Here is a 20,490-nt window from a genome sequence, read left to right as displayed (position 1 = left end):
TTATTACTGATAGAATTCAAAGGCAGGGAATGTCTAAAATAGGGTGGCACACCATATTAAATGAAAAAGAGTCAGCTTGGATTACTAGGCTCGGGGGTTGTATAAACCTGGCCTTAATGAGTTGTCTTAATAGATGAAAATATTTAACCAATAGAGACTTGTATTCTAATGATGCTGGTTTTATATATTATACATATATATATATATATATATATATGCATACATACATATGTATGTATATATGTGTTACGTAATAACATTATTGTCAAGCACTGAAGAAGACTGGTTGCCGAAAACCAGTTCTGCTGCTTGTGAAGCTGCCACAGTAAAACCCAGGACTTTTATACTGCATTGTGCTGGACTGTTCTTTTTGGTTTGATTTGTTCAGTTGGTTGAGTCAGTGCACTACCATACGTGCGGAAGCTTTACGTGTTTATTAAAACAATGAATTAAACAGATATCTAATTAACTTCAGTAAAATGTTTCTCCCCCACCTTCTCCCTGATGATTCAGCATTCAAGTGTCTTCTTATTTAAGTAGTGTATTTTTCATTACTTTTAGAATCATTTGCAGAGACACCACTTCTTTGAATATTTGTAAATAAAAGTTATGTTTTAGTTGATTTCAGTCTGTGTGCCTACAGAAGAGTGCTCTAATAGTTGGATTCATTCTGTAATTGTGTCTGAAGAAATGGTAGTAAACGTCTGATGGCAAAACAAAAGACAATAATAGTTATCCAATGACTGGCCATTAATATTTGAAAACAAACACGCTGATTGCTCAGCCTAACTAGCGTGCTCATTGTAAATCTGAGAATATACCAATGGAAAAAGGTAGTGTAACTTATTTATTCTTTTAACAAACATACATAAATAAAATCAGAAATCTGGACTCCAGGCATACAAGAGAGACAGATTGGAGAAAATACTAGGAAAATCAGGTACGTTATTCAAAATTAAAGACATGTACCTGATTTTTTTTTTTTTGTATTTCCTCCATCTTGCCTCTCTCCTACCCCTAAATTGTCCAAAACTTTTTTTATTTAAAAAGAAAAAAGGAGCAACAGAGACCTTCTTTTCTCTGTCGCTTCCTTTCCAAAGCATTGATGTACTCGGTATACATGAGAATGCTAGTCCCATACACATGCACAGTACATCAAAAAAAGGAAACAGGATATGTACCAGAAGCTGAAGGACACCACGGCACCATTATACAAAGACATTATTTAAGAAAAGTAAGTATTTTTTTTCTTAATTAATGTCATCGTATAATAGCAATAATCGACTCCATGGTGTGGAGTATTAAGATTTACTCACGGTTGGCTTTAATCACTCTGACTTCATTCTCATGATTAAACCACACCAACCATGGGTATATCTTAATATACCACACCGGCGTTCTTAAATATCTGATGATTTAGGAAGGTTGGTAGTAAATTGTATCTTTACTTCAGGGGTGACATGTGGTGATAGGTTGCCATGCTTTTTAGCCCTACCAAATTAAACAAATGTCTTGAATTTGCTTTTGTATGTTTTTTTAAGTTAAAATAGTTGACTTTCCCAATCTCAGTTTTCAGAACTTTGCACATGTACAGCTGTGCAGATTTTCAGTTTTTTGTATTAAAAAAATGACATATCTTGCCTGATTAAACAGACCAGCCTTTCATGTACCCCTGATGCAGAATAAAAGGTTTATACCTTATGACCAGTTTTCTTGCTATTTCTGGGGTGGGGATTGTGCATCAAAAGGGGCTGACTGGTTTGCCAGACAAGGCAATTAGTTATTTTTCATTGTTGTGGCTGCTTTAGATGACTGATGCTTGAATATCCTGTTTATTTCCTTTTTTACTCCTCCACATTTAGTCCTGCTACAATTTATGGCAAGCCTGTAGCCTCAAACCCTCTAAGTGATGTAGTCAACCTTTCTGTAGCATATCCCATTTAAATATAAATTATTAGCAGATATATTTTTTTCAGTTTAGCAGGAGCATACCAATAGATTCATAGTGAGCAAAAAATCCTTTGTACTCATACTCATTGGAGAAATCTGACTGGAATACCACTGTCATATTCTTCGCCTTGGATATGATGGGATATTTATGCGGATAGTTGCCAACCGCTGTGTTCTTCTGCCCACAGAATTTTCCAAGAGACATCTTCTGTGAGAAGACCTGTAGATGGTGAAGAACAAACATTAACGCATGACATGATGAGATTCATAGAGTTGTAAAATAGCAAGTTCAAATAAGTAAATTGTGTTAAGAAAAAAGTAGTTCAAGACACAGTGGCAATAAACTGAACTCTATTACCTAATATTGATGAATTATGAAAGAAAAAAAACAATCACTGTTTACAATTATCCATGAATAATTTTTCTATATGTTTAGCTTGTTAGTGTAAGTCAATGCATCTGGATATATGCCTATGATATGGGTTCAGAAATACATTCAGTATGTTAAGAAATGACAGAGAAGGAGAAAAGCTTATGTTTTTCCACACTGTGATGTGCTGGGCTAGCCTAAGTAATGGTTGCAACATGAAATTAGGGTGTCTTCTATGATCTGTAGCTGGGCACACTGCTAGCAGAATGGTGCATTATGTTAGTGTCTATAGAAGACTGCTCATTACCGTGACACCACTGCTTAACACCATCTAGGAGGAAACATTCTGTTGGTTTCCTGTCATATAACCTATAGCATAAGTTATATAGTGCAACTCCCCACCAGCAGTCTGGAGGAAAGACATGACAGTATGACGTGATGTCCTGTAGAGCTGAAGTAATTGTGGGTCAGGAAATAGCAGAAAATAAGAGGAAGGTGCGCTAAGTGTACAACCCTTACAAAAATAATGTAATCAAAAATATTAATTAGATCAATTTCACAAGTTATTTAGAAGTAACATAATAACAACAACAATACTCATGCAATTCAATCCACATATTATGCACCGCAGGGAGTTTGATTACACTTTTATTTCAATAGTAATGAAATGCATGGGGATTATTGCCTGAAAATGATGGAATATTACCCTTACTATAGTGAAGCTCTTGCGTACAAGGATCACCCTGCTACAAATAAATCAACCTCACCCTGTCACACATACAGCAGTTAATGACAAACTGCACACTGAAACCTGCTTAGCATTTCAGGTATTAACACATTAAACCATGCTGCACTCAGTATCAAGATCTGAAGTGTACATCTAATCAAACAGCAGCTTTAAAGAAAATCAGGAAGTCTGGCTACATGACAGGCTGCCACCTGCTAGCTTAGCAAAAGCAGTTACCCAATAACCACAGTCAGTAATTTAACATTTGGCTAATTCATGTGCCCTGGAACCATTACTGACATAGCTCTCAACCTTCCATCTCCAAAATGAGGAACACTAGCCCTCATAATGTGGAACAAATGGGCAAAATGTGGAACACATACTAATGGCTTACTAACAACTTCAACTAGGAAGGCCATAGGATGGTTAAAATATGATGTTTTTACTTATAAAGAAGATCTTTTAGTGAATTAATATGCATCATTTCTATTTAGAATGGATTTCACTTAAAAATTCGTAATACTGAATGTGTGACAGAGTCCCTCAATGTGGAACTTTGAGGAACGTGAACTTTTTAAGACCCCAAATGAGGTACATTCCTCTTAATGAGATACACTTGAGAGATATGATTACTGAAAATAGAATGAAGTAGTGAAAAAATTTAATGATCACCTTGCACACCACTTCTGCATACTTGAGATATGCCGATGCATCATATTAAAAAATGGGTGGTGTGTCAAGTGCAGTGGCATTTGAATGAGATGGCAATTCATAGGGGGCCTCCACCTGTGAATTATTTACCTTTCCATTTAAATGTCAATATATTTGATACACCTTCCATCTTGGAGACACGATGCACCACCATACCTCCTGTATATAGTGAAAAGCTGGGTTGCATGCAGCCTTTTTCATGTCTTTTAGTGTTTCTTTCAGTCTTTCCTGACAATTCTGGGGCACTTCTATCTGCCAGATAGTGAATTGCTGACTGATAGTTTTATATAGCTGTTTTATATAGCTGTTTTTATATAGCTGTTAATGTACAGCTGCTGGCAAGTGGTTTGCTATGTAAACTGTCCCTCTGATTCCTTTTAAAAGCAGTTAGATACTTTCTATGGACATACCCAGAGTTAAATGCAAAAACCTTAGTGTACAAGCATTTTGTACCTCAAGAATAATATAGTCATCTAATGCATCCTCCTAATGCAAGCCATCCCATGTCCAGTAATAGTAAAGAGTCTCAGTCATTGGGAAACTAATCAGGGATATATTATAACAAAAAAAAAAAAAACAATCCTGCCAGGCCTACAGAATAATAAATGTTATGTAGACAGTCCTCAAGTCAACAGATATAATATAGTACAGACTTGGATGACATTACAGAAGTAATAGAGAACCAAGGAAATGTTCCTGGCACAGGCAATAGTCATTAGTGAATGTCTTTCATTGGCAGGTCAGGGTCTTGGTTAATAGAGGAAGATTCTTACCCAACAACATGCCTTCATAATGAAAAACAGCTGAAATCCACTTGTCCTCTTAATATGTGCCAGCTCTATCAGGAGACAGCTACAATGGCAGTGTGCAACTATAGCTAAAACATTAATAAAGCAGAATGCCAGCTTCTCATAGGTTCATAGGTGTGTATTAGGCCAATGGCCTTGGAGCTTTTGCAAGCCTAGCCCATAGGATTACCCTGGCACCGTGCCACCCTACCTTAGTTCCCAGTGCCTCTGTCGAATAGAGCCACTGGAGTGATCCCTGGGGTGAATTTTCTATTTCCTATCCACTCATCAAGATTTCTTGAAGAGGGCCAGTGAGGCGCTCCGCTTGACATGTATGGGAAGTCTATTTCATAGCATGGGCAGTCACTGGGTTATGAACCTGTCCCTCCAGCTTGTTCTGTTGATTGTGGTAATTAGGTGGAGGTCTCTGGGGCATGTAGTACGGAGGGATTGGGATTTCTTTAAATGTAGCATTTCTAACAAAGCTGCATCAGACATAGCTTTGTAAGTCAAGCAGAGTTTGCCTCTAAATAGGTGATGAGGCAGAGAATAGGTTCATAGGTTCATAGGTTCATAGGTTTATACTAGGCTATCTGCCCTAAGGCATTTTTCTATAAAGCCACTAAATTAATATTGACCCTTTATATATAAAAAAAATACTGTGCCCATTAGTTTGTTTGTCTTGTCAGCAGTGACACAGAGATGATTCCTGGGATAACTCTCCACATCTCCCACGATCTCCTCTAGATTTTGAACAGAGTCAATGAGGTGAGTCAGCCTCCACATGGACGTTTTTTTTATTCCACAGCATGTCTCTGAGTGATACTCATATCCCTGTCGTCCCATATATTATTAATGTTATTAGTTTTAGTCCTTATGGTTTTAGTTTTGGGGTTTTGTTGGTTGAGGTGGAGTTTTTCATTGATTCGGGTTTTTTGAATCTGTCCATATAGGACAACTGTTTAAGGCCTAAGATCCTCTTTGTGAGGTACATTTGCAGCCTCTCCAGTTGTTGCAGGTGTCTAGTGAGGTACATGCCAAATGGGGCATTGCACTCAATGATTGGTCTAATGAGAAAAGAGTAGAGAGACAATGACCTCTTTCTTCCTGGATGCAAAACCCTTAGTAATAAGTTGTGCCACATAGAAGGACTTTGACCACAGTGGCAATGTAGTGGTCAAATGAGAGGTTACTGTCAACCTGTGTACACAGATCTCTTATGCCTTCTGTGTTCAGTGGACACATTGATGTGGTAATTCATGGGAACTGGGTTTTTCCCAAAGGGGATGACACATTTTTTGGCATTGGGCTTAAGGCCATGGTACTGATGCCAGTCGTTGCTATCAGTGAGGCCTTTCTCTAGGATGTCAACATCACTTGGGAGTTAATTATGGCTCCCAACTTGCAATCATTTTGCAATCATCTGCGAACTTTGTCAGAGTCCATTGGTGTTGGCCTGGACTTCAGAAAAGTAGATACCAAACAGGAGAGGACCCAGGACCAAACTCTGTGGGACTCCACTCGTGACTGGTCAGCAGTCTGACTTGGGAGTCAGCTACTTTCACACTGTGGGTTCTGTGAGCCAGTTTGCAACCCACCTAGTGATATAGGGCTTGATGCCTTGCTTAGTGAGTTTTTCTAGGATTCCTGAGTGGGGAATGGTATCAAAGGACTTGGCCAGATCAAGGTAGGCTGTATGAACCACCTTGCCTTCATCCACAGCTCTGGTGACTGACTCAAAGAAGTTGACCAGGTTGAGCAAGCATGATCTACTCTTCACAAAACCAAACTGTGTGGGATCCAGAGTTTGGAGATTCCCTATATCCTTATTTATTAGGTCCATGATGATGTGTTCCATAGCTTTGCATATCAGACTTGTCAGGCTAATGGGGTGAAAGATGCCAGGGTCTGTAGTTGCTCCTCCTTTGTGGAGAGGGATGACTGTAGCAGTGTGCCATTTGGTAGGAACAAAGCCTAAGGTGAGGCCATGATTGAACAGGGCACACAGGTGAGGTGCCAGTTCACTCTGTAGTTCATGTAGAACACTCTGTAGTTCATGTAGAACACAGCCAGGGATATTGTCAGGTCCCATAGAAGCTGTATCCTTGGCCTTGGACAGTGCTGTTTTAACCTGTGCATCAGTAATAGGTGCCTGGCAATCTACTGGTATTGTGATTGGTCCTTTGGGGGGAAGGGGTAAAGTTGGTACTGAATCTGTCTGCCAGTATATTGGCAATATCTGTTGGCTTGGTATAGGAGGTGCCATTCTGCATTAGCTCTGAGCAAATCTGGGTATTGCCATGGAGATTATTTACATAACTATAGAAGGCCTTCTGGTTGTCTTTACTATCTTCTGCAATTCTGTTTTCATAGCTAGCTTTAGAGGATTTGATGAGGGATCTCAACTTTTTGTTGAGGCTGATAAGGTTGTTTTTCCAGTCTTGGGGCTTCACCTTATTTCACAACAGTTTTCTCCTTCTGTTGTAGAGTTTGTTTATAGCAGGGGACCACCAGATTGGCTTTCTTTTTTTGGAGGAGAGCATCATGGTTCTATTGGGTATGGTGAGATCCATGCATTTGTGTGCATATTTGTACAGGGCATTAGTGTAGGATCTGGTGGTCATGCAGCTGTGCTCCAATTGCATGGGTGTTGTGAAGTTAGCCACCTCCATTTTTAGGAGCCCAAAGTTAGCTTTGGAGAAGTTTTTCATGGTGGTTACCTTTGCGAGGGGGGGGGATATGGATTTCCAAAGTGATTATTTTGTGGTCAGATCTAACCAGGGAGGAGTTGTCTATTGGTATAGAGCAATGGTCGCCCATGTTAGTAATGGCCAGGTCAAGGATGTTTCTACCTCTAGTGGGAGTAAGAACGAGCTGGTCCGGGACATTGCAATTAATGAATTATAGGAAATGTTTCGCAAGTGTATTGGTACATGAGTAGTTTTCCCAGTTAATGGAGGGGTAGTTAATGTTACCCAGTATGAGAGTGTTAGGTTGGACCCTAATATTCTCCAGGGTGCTTAGTAACGTGGAGTGTGAGTCTTGGATTATGCTTGGAGGCCTATAGCAGGCTACGACCTGAATCACTGTCTTACCCAATGTTAGCTGCACCTGAAGTATCTCTGATGCATTATGTTGACCTACCAGTCTGGAAGTGTGCGCATACTTTATGAATATGGAAACATCACCACCTTTGGAACTTCGGTCCAAGTTCTGGGGCCGAAAGGTGTGAAATGAGTTATAGCCTGGCAGTGCAGGGGTGCTTCCTGCTGCCTTGAATCAGGTCTCTGTTACAGCACAAATGTTGATGTTCTCCATTTTAAGGAGTGCTACGAGCAAGTGCATTTTGTGATTAAGACTTCTAGCACTGAGCAGCATGACCCTCGAATTGCATGTTTGTAGCTGTTATGGTGGTGATTTGGTCTTTGGAACACCACCTAAAAAAGGCACTATAGGGGTGGCAAGAGCCTTGGCCAGTATCCGGAAGCCCAGGGGTGACAGATGCAGGCCATCTCTGGCAAAGCATAGAGGTCTGTCAATCATGTCAACCCAGGCAGACAGATACAGGATCCCGTTAGAATGACCCAGAAACTTAGCCAAATGTTGAAATCAATCATTTTCTGCTTGTACTGTGGTATCATTCTGCATGATGGTAGGATGCTGCTCAAGATACCCACCTGGGCTATAAAATCCGAGAGCTCCTCCATGTCTCTTTATGTTGTCCAGTGAGGTGCAGCTCAGGTCATTCACACCCACATGTACAATGGCAGAGTCATATTTGTACCTGTTGAGGGACCTGAGTCCGTGCGTTATGTGGCGCATCCTGGCACCTGACAGGCAGCTGACTGTTACTTTCTCCTTAATCAACCTAGTGAGTGGGACATCAGTGTCCCTCACTATCAAGACACCTATGACTAGTGTGTTGGGCATGCTGTTTTGCCTTAGGGGCTTTGGTTGAGTGTCACACTGTTTAGGAGAGTTGTGCGTCTCATGATTAGTGTTGTGTTGTGGTGGTTGTGTACATTTCTGCCTTGGAGGTCTCTGCTGTTTGGGTAGATTTTTATTGAGAGCCTCCACGAAGGTGGGTGTGAGGTTTGTGTTTTTATGTGAAGGTAGTGCTGGTGTGTGTTCTGGAGGGCTATGTGTTCCATGTGGTATGGTGCAAGTGTTGACCTTTTCCTCTTTATCAGCTATTGGCTTATTCCGGTCTTGGCTGGAGAGTGCGTGGTTTCCAGTTTGGATATATAAGTGCATCTCTCGCAGAGTGTTGGGAGGTAAGAGGAGAGGGTTGTCAGTGTTACATGAGGCAGTTGCTACATTGCCTCAGGATGCCCAAGCTCACCAGGTTAATAAGAGAATGCACAGGGAACTGACCTTTAGACATGCCTGGAGAGTGGGCATTAATAAGTACTGGAGCTGTTTCCTTCTAGAACGTTTAATACTGGTAGAATTTTTGTGTGCTACAAGAAGTTTGGTAAAGTGCTAGACTAATAAGCTAGTAAAAGTGCAGGAAAAGAGAGAACTATTAAGATCTAAGGGAAAAATTAAAGAGCAGACTTTTTGGCACCACTCGGAAGCTTACAAATAGCCCTGGATACAGCATCTGTATCTGGACTACACTAGTTCCAGGAAAGGCAGGCAACAGTTTTTTTTTTTTTTTTAGTAGAAAGTGAAGAGAGAATTTAGTATTCAGTATTTAGTATTCAGAAGCTAAAGGGGTGGGCCTTTGTAAGTTCTCACTATAAACAGTAGAATGAGCTGATGTAATGTGACTTGGGGGAGTGTCCAGTATCACTTTATACCAGAGGCGGGCAACATACGAAGTGAAGAAAGCCAACATAGTCTAAGCAATCAGCCAGTCACTTCCACAAAAATAATGCCCTCAATTTGTTGCACATATAATCCCCTGAAAAATATTATTAATGACTCCTGTAAGTTTATCCATGACATTGTTTAAAGGCATAACACAGCAGAAGGACACCCTCCTCTCTTAAGCTAATAATGCAGCTGGAATGGTCTTTTTCAGCTCAGTATCCTCGTGCCATCACAGTGCTGGTTCGCTGTCAAAGTGAGCAAGTAGTAATGGACAATAATCCTTCCCAGCTGCTTGCTTCACTTTTGGTTTTTCAGTGTCACTGGCGTCCAGCCTTCTTAGTTCCTTTCTCCCAGCTTCCTGGCCAGTTAGTGGTTCCCCACTGAAGTTACTTTAAGGAGTCCAGACCATTTTTGCGCAGAACTGTGCAAGGATTCAATTAACTGTTAGTGTAAGACTGATACCCAGACAAATTATGCAATATATTTTATGAACAATACAAATAAGGAGTGTGGATATGCACTGCCATGCTAACATACCAGTTTCTTGTGATATTCTATTTCAATATTTAAAATAATTAATAAATTAAATTGTAAATATGACACTTTACCATCTCTATCTTTGCAAGCCTTAGCATTATACTTGCCAGATTTCCCCATGCTGCCTTCCTGCACACTTCTTTTAAGAGGTGTAACCAGTACATGCAGATAAATGCCCATCACACTTAACTGCCATGAAATAGCTAACAGTAATGCCACCATTCTGTATAGTTGCTGCTCCCCTGTAACACTTAAGACACTAGTAAAGCCTCCATGTTATGCTTTTTGTTCTAGCCTGGTATTCCTAGCATGTAGGCTATTTGTGTATGGAGTGATGCAGTCCCCACAAAGGTCAATATGCATGCTCTGCTTAGGACTGTTAAAAGAAATTAATTTTACAGAAATATAACATAACGTATCCTGAAGTTTGTTCCCCTTCTCTTTACTTCTCTCCTTCTTGTAGGCTGCTATCCACTTTAGTGTTCTCCAATTAGTTTTTTTTTTGTTTTTTTGATTACCCCTTCCTTCCAATTTGGTAATGCGTTCTTGCAAGTAGGTCACTCTAACCACAAAAGCAGAGTACAAAGGCACCTCTGATCCAATATCAGTAATAGGAAGAGCACTGCTGAGCAGTCAGGTGATCATCTTATATCAAGCTTTTTAAATGACACTTTGCACACCTGTGTTATCAGTGAGTACCTACAGCATGCTATAGTACTGTTTGCTGTTACTAACAATTGGCTAAGTTTCTGGTGTCATTCAAAGGTGTTATCAGTGAGTACCTACAGCATGCTATAGTACTGTTTACTGTTACTAACAATTGGCTAAGTTTCTGGTGTCATTCAAAGGGGATCCAGTATCTGTCTGCCGGAGACAACATGATCGACAAACCACGATGCTTTGCCAGAGATGGTCTGCACCTGTCGCCCCTGGGATTCAGGTTACTGGCTAAGGCTCCTGCCACCCCTAAAGTGCCGTTTAGGCAAGAACAAAAACCACCACCATAACAGATATAAGCATGCAAAATCTGAAGGCAATGCTACTCAATGCTAGAAGTCTAAACCTCAAAATGCACTCTCTCGAGGCATTGCTAAGAATGGAGAACATCTATATCTGTGCTGTAAATGAGACCTGGTTCGAGGCTCCATAGAGCACCCCTGCAATACCAGGCTACAACTCCTACCACACTTTTCGGCCACCAAACCAGGACTGAAGAACTAAAGGCGGAGGAGTGTCCATATTCACCAAGGATATTCACACCTCCAGGCTAGTTGCCCAACACAGTGCATCTGAAATTCTACAGGTGCAACTAACACTAGGTAAGACTGCAATCAAAACTGTAGCTTGCTACAGATCCCCCACCATGGCCCAAGATTTTCACTACACCTTTCTAAACATACTGGAAAATATTAAGATGCAACCAAACACCCTAATACTGGGTGATTTCAACTACCCTGCCATTAATTGGGAAAACTACTCTGGTACCAACACCTTTGCCCAACGGTTCTTGGAATTCATAAATTCCAATGCCCTGGATCAACTAATCCATAATCCCACCAGGGGCTCAAATATCCTAGACCTGGTCATTACCAACATGGGAGATAGATGCTCCACACCAGTGGTCACCCCCTCGTTAGTCAGGTCTGACCATAAGCTAATCACCCTTGAGGTCCACATCCCACCCCCACCGCCCAGTAGGGAAACCTCCATAAAAAATTTCTCCAAAGCCAACTTCATGCTACTCAAGTCAGAAGTGACAAACTTCATGACAGCCATGCAGACGGGATCTGAAATTTCGACTGCCGAATCCTACACAAAGGCACTGTATGAGCACATCCACTCTTGCATGAATCATGCCATTCCAAATAGAACCAAGACAGTCTCCTCCAAAAAAAAGGAACCCAATCTGGTGGTCCCCCTGCCATAAACTATACAACAGAAGGAAGAAACTGTTGCAGAAAAGAGGAAAATCCAGGATGCAAAAAACTCCCTTACCAGCCTCAGTAAGAAGCTGAGATCCCTCATAAAATCCTCCAAAGCTAGTTACGAAAATAAAATTGCCAAAGATTCCAAGGACAACCATAAGGCATTCTATAGTTATGTCAAGAATCTAAATGGCAATGCTCAAATCTGCTCTGAGCTACAACAGAATGGCATTAAATATACTGACCCAAGGATATTGCCAATATCCTGGCAGATCAATTCAGTGCCAACTTCACTCCCCCTGCTCACCCCCTAAAGGGCCCATCTTAGTATCAAAAGACTGCCAAATTCCAGTAATCAAAGCCACACAGGTAAAAAACGCACTCTCCAACGCTAAGAATACAGCATCCATGGGACCAGACAATCCCAGCCCATGTACTACATGAACTGGCACCTCACCTAAGTGTCATGTTTAATCATAGCCTCTCCTCAGGCTTTGTGCCCAATGAGTGGAGCACAGCTCCAGTTATCCCACTCCACAAGGGGGGACCACCTTGGATCCCGGGATCTAGCGTCTCAGTCTGATGAGCCTGATCTGCAAAACCATGGAACGCATTATCATGAAACTTATAAACAAAGAAATTGGCAACCTTCAAACACTGGACCCCACCCAGTTTGGTTTTAAGGGCCGAGCTTGTCTCTGAACCTGATCGACTTCTTCAAATCAGTCTCAAGAGCCGTGGACGAGGGTAAGGTGGTCCACACAGCCTATCTGGACCTCACCAAGTTCGACACCATCCCCCGCTCTGGAATCAGAGATAAACTTACTAATTTGGGCATTAATCCCTACGTCACACGATGGGTTGCCAACTGGCTTACTGACAGAATCCACACTGTAAAAAGTAGCCAACTCAAAATCCTGCTCCAGGCAAGTGACAAGCGGAGTACTTCAGGGTTCAGTCCTGGGACCATTCTTGTTTGGAATCTACTTCTCTGAAGTACAGGCCAGCACTAAGGGACTCTGGCTAACAAAGTTCACACATGACTGCAAACTGGGAGCAATTATTGAATCCCCAAATGATGTGGATATTCTACAAAAGGGCCTTACAGAAACAGATGTTTGGTGCCAGAGCCATGGGCTCAAGCTCAATGCCAAGAAATGTATAGTTATCCCCTTTGGGAAAAACATGTACCCATGAATTGCCACATAAGTGGCAATACACTAAACACTGGAAGTGTGATAAGGGACTTGGAAATCATTCTATGTGGCACACCTCATCACTAAGGGCTTTTCATCCAGAAAAAAAGGAGGTCATTGTCCCACTGTACTCATTCCTCATTAGACCTATTATAGACTACAATGCCCTGTTTGGTATGTACCTCGCCAGACATCTGCAACAACTGGCAAGGCCACAGAAATACCTCACTAAAGGAATCACAGACCTAAAGCAGATGCACTATGCTGACTGTCTTAAAAAAAAAAAAAAACTCCAGCTATACTCATATTGCCTACTCAGAGGCGATCTCTGCTTAACATACAAGGCCATGTCAAACCCAGTGCTGTTGGACATGCTACACTTAAAGAAATCCCAATCCCTCAGAGCCACACAGGTATCTAAACCTGGTCATCACAATGAACAAAACATGTTGGAGAGATAGTGGATCTAAACCTGGTCATCACAATGAACAAAACATGTTGGAGAGATAGGTTCCTGACCCAGAGACTCCCCATACATGTCAAGCTGAGCACCTCTTTGGCCCTCTTCAAAAGGAATCCTGACGATTGGATGGGAGATGGGGTGCAGTTATTTCTTCAAGTAATAAAATTGTTATTGGTGGAGGTCCTTGTAGTTACAAATTCATCATGGGAATTTTAATATACAACTTTAAACATTATGTGATTACAAGCTTAAAATGACCAGGCTGCTAGCTGTGGAAAAGGAAAAGTTTTTTCTCTCTGTTTGACTAGCAGTGTGACTAATTGCAACACATAGATGCACATGAGAAAATGAGGAAAAAAAATCATTTAAACATTTATTCATTTTCCCAACTATGGGTTCATACTGGAGTTAAAATTAAATTTAAATTAAAGTACATTTACTATTATCAGTATTCCATTGTATGTGTATATACTATAAATATTAGTTTTTCATTATTGATGTATTTTGTGCATAAATGGTTGTACATTATCCAGAAAATATGTTAGGATTCGCAACTAATAATCTTTATAATTTACAAGTTGATTTTCTTCACTTTTATGTAACTATATTATACGTTGCTCTTTTTCTCGTTGTTTATTTGTCAGTACAGCTTTGCTCCCCAGGCCTCCAATGAACAAGGATTACAGCCCACTCAGGAGATTTCTGGTAACTAAGTACAAACAAATTAATGAATAATAATGCGTTTGATTTCCACAACTTCCATTTACCTGATGTGTGACTCTAAGCTAGTCAACAAAACCAGAAATTGCTCCCTTGTCACCCCAAAAGGAATCATTTGCCCATTGGGCTTATCTGGTTAATAAATAGATATTGCACCATTAAATTTTCTTCAGACGTGCAAAAAGCAATGTCAGTTATCTTTTACATATTGTAATCATGTATGCATTAATTTGTCTTATTTTTTTTTCTAAAATATGAATGAGTAGTGAACAGCACAGAAAAAGACTAGAAAATTCCACAAGGGAGAGGCAGCAACGAATACAGAAGTGAAAGGGTGATGATATCAAAATCAGCAGTGAAATGTTTTACTGTAAAGTAATATAGTTCTTATCTGGTGTGTATTCTTCTTACTTATTTTATGAAGTGCATGCCGAGGAAACCAAAATAACTTTCATAAGTGCTTTGAGCTATAATGGTATAAAGAAAGTGAATTAAAAAAAAAAAGTCTTTTGCTTCCTATTTCTGGAATATTATAAGAAAAATATTTGTGAAATAAAAGGACGGTTTTATTTTAAAAGAAGGAAAAAGATAAATCTAATAAATAAAACTATTTTAAGATGGGAATGTTAATTTTGAAGTATAGTATAGACTGAAATCAGATACTGCTGAAGTTCTTACTTAGCTAATAGATTTTGCTTTAATTGCTGGGAATTTTGGTTTTATTTTCATTATTTTATTTACTGCATGTCTTACACTTAAAGTTTTTAATTAACCCTTGCAAGACAGACTGTTAAGGCACCAGGGCAATAAATTAGTACCTGTTGTGGTTTATTTTTATAAATTACTTTATCATTGTTCAGCTTTTCAAGTTATACAGATCTACAGCACAAACATTTTTTCTATCTGGCTGAAACAAACTAGACATTCAATATGGCCTGAACAGTGAGATAGCTACAAACTGTCATCAGCATACCTTTCAAACTGAAAATTCATAGAGGATAGAAGTCAGTGGTATAGCGGGAAGCCGTGGTGGTACAGCAGGAGTGTTGTTGCCTCACAGCAAGAGGTTCTCCTGTTCGATTCGTGGCTGGAATGCCTTTTGTTTGGAGTCTGCATGTCCACCCCGCAGTCAAGTGGCCTCCGAAAGACATGCGTGAATGGGTGTGCCTTCGCTGAAGGTTGGGCATCGGGCTGGCAACTCAGCACCATAAAAAAATCTACTGCCAATCATTAGCGGACTGGAGTTCCGCTGTGGTGACCCCTTACCGGGAAAAGCTGAAAAGACAAACATTAGACAATGTTACATACATTCCCAACTGTGACATATGCTAGAAGTGCCAGTTTCTTTAAGTTATACATATGTATAATATTCTTTTTTTTTTTCAAATGCAAAGATCCCCGTATTTCTTAACATCAAAAATGGATACTTGGAAGAGGAAAAAGCATTGCTGTCTTTCTTCATTGCATTTTGAGGGCATTGCAGTAGTAAAACACATTTAAAATTGCCATCACCGACTCCCTTTTCCATTTTTTTTCATGGGGTTGGGGTGTTCCATCAAGTGTTGTTGCTCTCTCTCTATTTAGAACCACCCTCCTACTTTCTTCAACAGTCATGCCCACTTTTACCAGGTATTCTCTCATACAGCTTATTCATCTTTTGGCTGGATGCCCTTTTTCTTCTTGCCTTCTTTCTGTTTCTTGCAAGTCTGCTTTTCAAATCATCTGCTTTTCTGCACATTATACAGTTTTTTTTTTTTAATACAAGAACAGTTCAAATATTTTTGATGTTATTTCAGGGTTTTAAGTACAAAGATAAAACAATTAACACAGTGGGTTCTATTCTCACACCAGATAAATTGAATTCTAACACCTCAGTGCAGCATTAGGGGGTGCTGCACTCCTTGATTGTGCATCCTTCTGAGGAGATGTTAAGCTGAGGGCCCATATACTGGATTTGGTGCTGGCTCAGTTGAGAGACCAAATGGCATACCTCTCAACTGTCCAGATTTTCAATGAATGCCCACATTGTAACTCATATTTTTGATCTGCTCTTTATAAAATGTGTGGTTTTCTGGTAAATCATTGAGGTTTGACACCACTTAATGACAGACATTTGAATTTCAGACTTTTATATCATTCAGAAAATGCATACTAACAGAACACCTATTATTCTAACAATTTTCTAAGTTTATAAGATTAATATTTAAAATCTGTCCCTTTTTTGGTCCTTTGTTCCCCCATTTGTTTTGGCTTTGTCAAGATTTCTTGTGCCAAGAGCTTGAGAAGTATGCCAGATGGCATAATGGCTAAGATCTTTGCCTCCTGTGCACAAGGTTTGATCCTGACCGCCAACCAATGCCTGTTTGAAGTTTGCATGTTTTCCCCTGTCTCTGGTGAGTTCCTTCCACCTTCAAAAAAACATGCCGAGCATTTCCATCTCAAACTCACTTAAGAATGTAGTTGTAAGCAGTAGCACAGACACTAGATGGTGCCTTATAGCGGGAAGAGTCAATAGACCAACTGCTTTGGGTATCTACTGTAATACACAATATTAAAAATTGGAGAACACAGATCATAGACTGCAAGGCTAGCCACTCAAAAATGTAAAATGACTCTAGCTGATTCAGTCATGTTGACCAATACCCCTATTGGCCATTGCGTACCCACCATAAAGCCCAAAAGCCTGGCCAGCCAGTGTCCAGTTGCCCAGCTTGGGTTGCCTGGGATATGCTACAATGTAAGTACACTGACAGGGTGAAGCTTGAAAGAGGATGATATGAGAGACTGGTCGTCCTCTTGATCCAAGATGGAAGGACAGCTCAGGAGGAGGACAGCCTAGAAATGGTGAGGGAATTGTGATGAGGGAGAGGCTTCAGAAGACAGTGAAGGATGTCATCAGACTTAGTGACAGACGCATAGTAATCAGATTTCTGTGTAATAATACAGCAGTGTTCAAGCAGTGTCCATAATCTCAGCCTATGCCCAGTTGGTGCTGATAAAGGGTGGGTGGGACATAAGACAGACAGAAGAGGATATGAGGACTACCTGGGGCTACATTGGTGGGGCAACAGGAATAAAGAAGGAGAGGCCATTCTAGACATATGTTTGGCTTGATGGCAGTCAACACATAGTTCAGAAAGAGAGATAGTCACAAGATCATTTGTCATAGTAAAGGTTGGATTAGAATTAGCATTAACCACTGGTTGGCACAATCAGTTTCAAGCAGTGTTCAGAGAAGGCTTTAAAGTCAGAGACCAGACTGAAGACTTGGAAGTTGACTGGAGGGAAAGCACAACAGTACAAGGAATTATTTTAGGCTCTAGCACCTCAGAAGAAGAAGAAATAGGTGGACTTGAAGAATGGCAGCACCTCAAAACAGCATGTGTAAGCTACAGAACAGATAAGCTGTTGGTGATGGAATGCTGAAGTCCAGGAAGTCATCAAAAGGAGGAAGAAGTGCAGGAAAAATTGGGGGGTAGAAGAGATAGACCAGGCTAAGAAGGAATATTGTTAGCTAACAAAAACGCTAAGAGACAAGTTGCAATAGCAAAGAACAAGGCATCAGAGGCACTCTAGCAACGTCCGAAAAGTGGCCCTGCAAATGGTACAAAAAAAACTATCAGGTTGCAAGGCAAAGACAGAAAAATAAAGAAGATAATCAAACACCCTTCATAAGGGATGACAGCAACAATCTGCTCACCAGTCCACAGGACATCAAAGGCAGGTGGAAGGTGTACATCCAGCTGCTTCTGAATGAAGAAATCCCCACAGAAGCTGTACTACCACAGACACAGCCTACAATGAGAGAAGAGGAGGACCCCACCATAGAAGAGCAACACCAAGGAAAAGGAAGTCAGGCTCAGATAAGGTCACAGCAGATATGATCAAGATGCTGGTAGAGATAGGAGAGAAATGTCTCCTGAGGGTACTCACAGTAGTATGGAGAGAAAGGTGTATTCCAGATGACTGGAGAATATACATACTAGTTCCATTGTGTTCAAGAACAAAGGGGAAATCCACAACTGTGGGCAGTATAGAAGTTTTAAACTCTTAACCACATTGCATGAAAGTTCTTGAGCTGATGACTGATAAAATATGCACAGTAGCAGAAATTAAAATGGGTAGTTTGGATTCAGATCATGATGCAGCACAACTGGCCTAATGTTTGCAGTGAGACACATACTTGAAAAGACACTAGAAATAAAAGACTCCCAACTGGGCATTCCTCGACTTGGGGATGACATATAATGCTTTTATGTTCGACCATAGAATTAAAAGTTTAGCTGATGGCAAATCATTGAATGTTAAACACCAAATGTGGAAATTATTAAACAAGCTTATCTTCGAAAAATAATACCATCAAATGGCCTTAGTTGGCCAACATCACAAACAGCCCTCATAAGGTATTGTTTAGCTTACCTTACACATCCCAGTACTTCCTGGTTGCTGGCAAACTATGGCCATTTGATGGTATTATTTTCAAAGGTAAGCTTCTTTTGCAATTTCCACATTTGATGTTTAACATTCGATGATTAGCAGTTTACTCAAATTTTAATTTGATGGCCGAACATAGACCTGCATATAACAAGGTCCCAAGAAAACTGGGAAGTCCTGTGGTGGTTTGAAGTCCCTAAGACATTGGTAGAACTAGTACAAGCTTTGGCGAAGGACCCAATGACTCAAGTACCAATAGTGTTTGGTCTTACAGAGGGGTTCTTGGTGAGAGTGGGTGTACATCAGAGTTCAGCTCTGAGCCCACTGCTGTTCATACTGGTGATGGACTGTTAACAGCTTCAAGTATATGGGAGGGATGGTTAAAGAGAAAGGAAGTTTGAATATGGAGGTCAAAGTTAGAATCAGAGGGGCTGCAGCCAACTGGCTCAGAGGGGCTGCAGCCAACTGGCCCAGAGTGTCAGGAGTAGTGTAGGACAGAAGAATACCAACGAAGCTCAAATGTAAGGTGTAAAAAGCAGTGGTGCAACTAGTACTGCTTTATGGTACAGAAACCTGGGCAGTAAAGTTCTAGCAGTTTAGGAAGGTAAAGGTGATGGAAAGGAAGCGCCTGAGATAGGTGGTAGGATGCACACTGTGGGACAGATGAAGGAATCAAGATGTAAGAGTTGAAGCCAAAGTACCTCCAATTCCAGAAAAGGTCAAAGAGAACAGATTATGGGACCCAATGACTCAAGTACCAACAGTTTTCGGTCTTACAGAGGGGTCCCCTACTTACCCTCTCTAAAATTGTACTCCCCACTTTACACTTCTTAAGTGTCACCCTTGAATCAACAGTGTAGTCACCTACACCTGTTTCATGTATACTATACAAGCTATTGCTTAATCAATCACTCAAAATTGTACGTGTATGGCTCATCTTTGCTCTGTTAAATTCTAGACTAGATTAGAATCAACGTTGATTTCATAACTTGTAACCATATAGTTTTACAATGTCCCTATCAATTGTCAAGATTAATACTCTTTGTAACTGCATTATAATTTGTAACTCATTTAAAATTTTACTCCTTTATAATGTTATGGAGCTTTTCTCCCTGGGCCTCCACTGAAAATGGGGCCATTTCAGGCCAGTGGACTTTTGCGATCAACAAAAGCAAATAAATAAAATGGTATATACCTGCTTAGAGATGCATTACAGTAGTCTAGTGCTTTAGTCTGTGATGGGTTACGGTAGTGGCAGTACTGTGGATTCTCCTCCAGGATTTGTGCTTCAGTAATATTTTTATACCTCAGTAAAGATGCATTCCTGTGCCCGTTTACCTTGCTACTGGTTTTCTCCCTGTTCATTGAGACTGCCCCAGCCTCACCACAACACTGAGCTAAACATTTCTGAAATTCTAACCATAGGACTAGAGCTACAATTTAAATTTTTTCCCAACCATCTTACCTCCCTCATGTTGTAGTTTTAAAAGGCTGTGTCTCTGGCTTTTGTTCTTCATGGTAATCCGCCTTCCAAACTGCCTCCCTCCCATCATTCATTGTTATTGTCTGGGTGTAACCTTTTAAGTAGTTTTCCGTACATCCAAAGTACTAAGTACTCACCCAGCAAACCAGTATTGCATCTTAGCAAACTTCCCATACTATCAATAGTCTTCTGCTCATTTTCCCAGAGCTCCCATCTGTTTGGCACTCTAGCCACACTCTGAGAAGGTCCAGAGTTAATCCTGCTCCAGTCATGGCAGATAAAGAGATTTATTTTATTGTTTTGCACTTCAGTTAACTGTTTAGAATGCTACGGTTTTATTTTTGCTTTATTTGTTGATTCTGCCTTTAAAT

At 40.5% G+C, this 20,490-nt stretch overlaps 1 protein-coding gene across 1 annotated transcript in view; it reads right to left on the bottom strand.

Moving 5' to 3' along the window:
- LOC122808713 (complement C1r subcomponent-like) overlaps positions 1–20,490 on the bottom strand; it is a 365,688-nt gene that overhangs the window by 276,951 nt on the left and 68,247 nt on the right. The window contains exon 3 of the mRNA XM_044079702.1: positions 1,993–2,170. Coding sequence (XP_043935637.1) covers positions 1,993–2,170 — 178 coding nt within the window. The remainder of the gene's footprint in view (positions 1–1,992; positions 2,171–20,490) is intronic.

The sequence above is a fragment of the Protopterus annectens genome, chromosome 8.part0 (assembly GCF_019279795.1).
Source record: "Protopterus annectens isolate FY-2018-M chromosome 8.part0, PAN1.0, whole genome shotgun sequence".
NCBI lineage: Eukaryota > Metazoa > Chordata > Ceratodontiformes > Protopteridae > Protopterus > Protopterus annectens.
Note: the sequence above shows the minus strand (reverse complement) of the source record. Positions and strands in the feature narration are given on the sequence as shown.